Below are 2,368 nucleotides of genomic sequence, written 5' to 3'. Positions count from 1 at the left end.
TCTTTCTCTCAGGTAGGACAAGAACATGGCTTTACATGGAGTCTGGAAGAGGATTTAGACAATGTTAAAGAAAAAATTTAATGATGGAAACATTTAGAAACAGACTAGATTCTCTATCTCATGTGTCTTAGTTTGGGATAGAAACAGACTAATTTTTACAATCATTCTCAAATTTAGCATTAATTGGAAATGAGGGCTTGTGAAAACACTTGGTGGGCCCCAGCTCTCAGAGATTCTGAGTTAGCAAGTCTGAGAAGAGGATTGAAAATTGGCATTTCTTTTTTTTTTTTAAAGATGACCGGTAAGGGGATCATAACCCTTGACTTGGTGTTGTCAGCACCACGCTTTCCTATGAGAGCCAACCGGCCATCCCTATATGGGATCCGAACCCGTGGCCCTGATGTTATCAGCACTGCACTCTCCCGAGTGAGGCATGGGCCAGCCCGAAAATTGGCATTTCTAACAAGTTTCCAGGTGATACAGATGCCAATATTCTAGAACCACACTGTGGAACCACTGGATCGATTCTTTGACGGTTTTTGAAGTCCCCTGCTCACCATATCCTGTGCCAATTTGGAAACGTCCAATGGGTAAATACTGAAGACTCTCTGCTTAGGTTGGCTGCTCCATATTTTCACACAGTTGTACTGATACTGTTTCCTTCCGAGAAGACCTTGTTTGGGATCCAGCTGGTAGAATGTGTGAGCTCCTCGCTGAAGGCTGCCTCCAGAATGCCCTGGATGGACTGCCTGGCTTTCTTCCTAAAATCCTTCCCCATGAGAGCATAAAGGAAGGGATTGAAACAACTGTTGGCAGATGCTAGAGCAATGGACACGTGGTCCCAGGACAGTAGAGCTCTCCCAAACGGAGTTTCTGGGTTAATAAACAATGATAGGACTCCAATGATGTGGTACGGAGTCCAGCAGACAAGAAAGACAGCCACCACCACCACGGCCACTTGAAAGGTTTTGCTCTGAGACTTGGCAAAGCGGCCCCGTCGCATCTGGAAGATGATTAGGCTATAACAGGCCACCATGATAATCAAGGGCAGCAAGAAACCCACCACTAGCCTAGTGATGGTTATTGCCACCAAGGGTGTTGGCACGTGATTGTCATACGTGAACTGGCCTAAATAATAATCCTGGAATAGCTCAGACACATTTAAAAAATTGCTAGAAGTACTAGGGGAAAGGTGTAACTCAGTAGAGGGAAAAGCATCAGAATTATCCAATGGAGTAATTCTATGATCTTCAATGGGAAACCCACTGGGGATTGTAGGTGAGACCACATCTTCAGGTTTAAGTGAATTATAATACGAATGTTGACTAGATGATCTAGCTGAATCCATATGGTGTGAATCCCCCGAAGATCTTTGAAATGTTTGAGAATGGAGGACAGTTGTGGCTGTCCAAGGATGAACATTTGTTTGGAAAGAGGAAAGATTTAACCTATCATCCATTTCTCCAGGCATCTGAACAACGGTACCATCAACAGGCCCGTTTTCTAGTAAATCTAGATCAGAGATGAAGTCTGAATAATCTAATGAGCTGGAGAGACCGAAATTGTAGCCACACATATTTTGGTTGTCTGCAGTGAATGTTTCTCTGTATATGAACACAGGTATACACATTACAAAAGCCACCACCCAGATGCATCCACAGATAGTGAAGGCTGTCCCCGTATTGCGATGATTCTGGCACCAGACTGGCTTGAGTACCACAAGACAGCGGTCCAGGCTAATGGCAGTGAGCAGGAAGACACTGGCAAACATGTTGATGATGATGATGGATGGGATGAGCTTGCACAGGAACCAGCCATAGGGCCAGTGTCCCTGGAGAGCCAAGTGAGCCAGAGAGAAGGGCAAGGAGAGGCAGCAGAGAAAGTCTGCCAGAGTGAGATGGAGAAACCACACCGTGTTCACTGTCCGCCGCATCTTCAGGCCAGCCACCCACAGCACCAGCCCATTGCCTGGCAATCCCAATAAAAAAGTGAGGCTGAGAATGACCATGGAGAGAATTACTTGGGGTTCAGCCCAAGGCTGTGAGGGTAGGTCAGTTGAATTGGTCTCAGCAGAGAAATACTCCATTGCTAATCTTCTGCAAGAAAACAAAAGAAAATGTTAAAACCAACAGTATCTTTTAAACAATGCATATTTTTAGAGTTCTAATCTTCCTGCATAATGATGTGGAACCACAAAGCCAGAAAGCCCTCACACAGTTTTAATTCGTATTCCCCGACTTCACACTAGACCACTCAAAAACCATTCTTTAGTAGACAATTTAAAATCTTCTATACTGATTTAAATGTGTATCAAAATAACAACCTCAGGGGCCGGCCCGGTGGCACACTGCTACAGTGCGCCGCTTGG

At 44.9% G+C, this 2,368-nt stretch overlaps 1 protein-coding gene across 1 annotated transcript; it reads right to left on the bottom strand.

The window, feature by feature from the left end:
* Positions 1-626: 626 nt before the first annotated feature.
* C3AR1 (complement component 3a receptor 1) lies at positions 627-2,086 on the bottom strand. Its single transcript, XM_008565257.1, has one exon. It carries the CDS (start codon positions 2,084-2,086, stop codon positions 635-637), a length of 1,452 nt encoding a protein of 483 aa, XP_008563479.1. The 3' UTR covers positions 627-634.
* Positions 2,087-2,368: the final 282 nt, after the last annotated feature.

Source organism: Galeopterus variegatus, unplaced genomic scaffold (genome assembly GCF_000696425.1).
Source record: "Galeopterus variegatus unplaced genomic scaffold, G_variegatus-3.0.2 Scaffold45650, whole genome shotgun sequence".
In the NCBI taxonomy this organism is placed as follows: Eukaryota; Metazoa; Chordata; class Mammalia; order Dermoptera; family Cynocephalidae; genus Galeopterus; species Galeopterus variegatus.
Note: the sequence above shows the minus strand (reverse complement) of the source record. Positions and strands in the feature narration are given on the sequence as shown.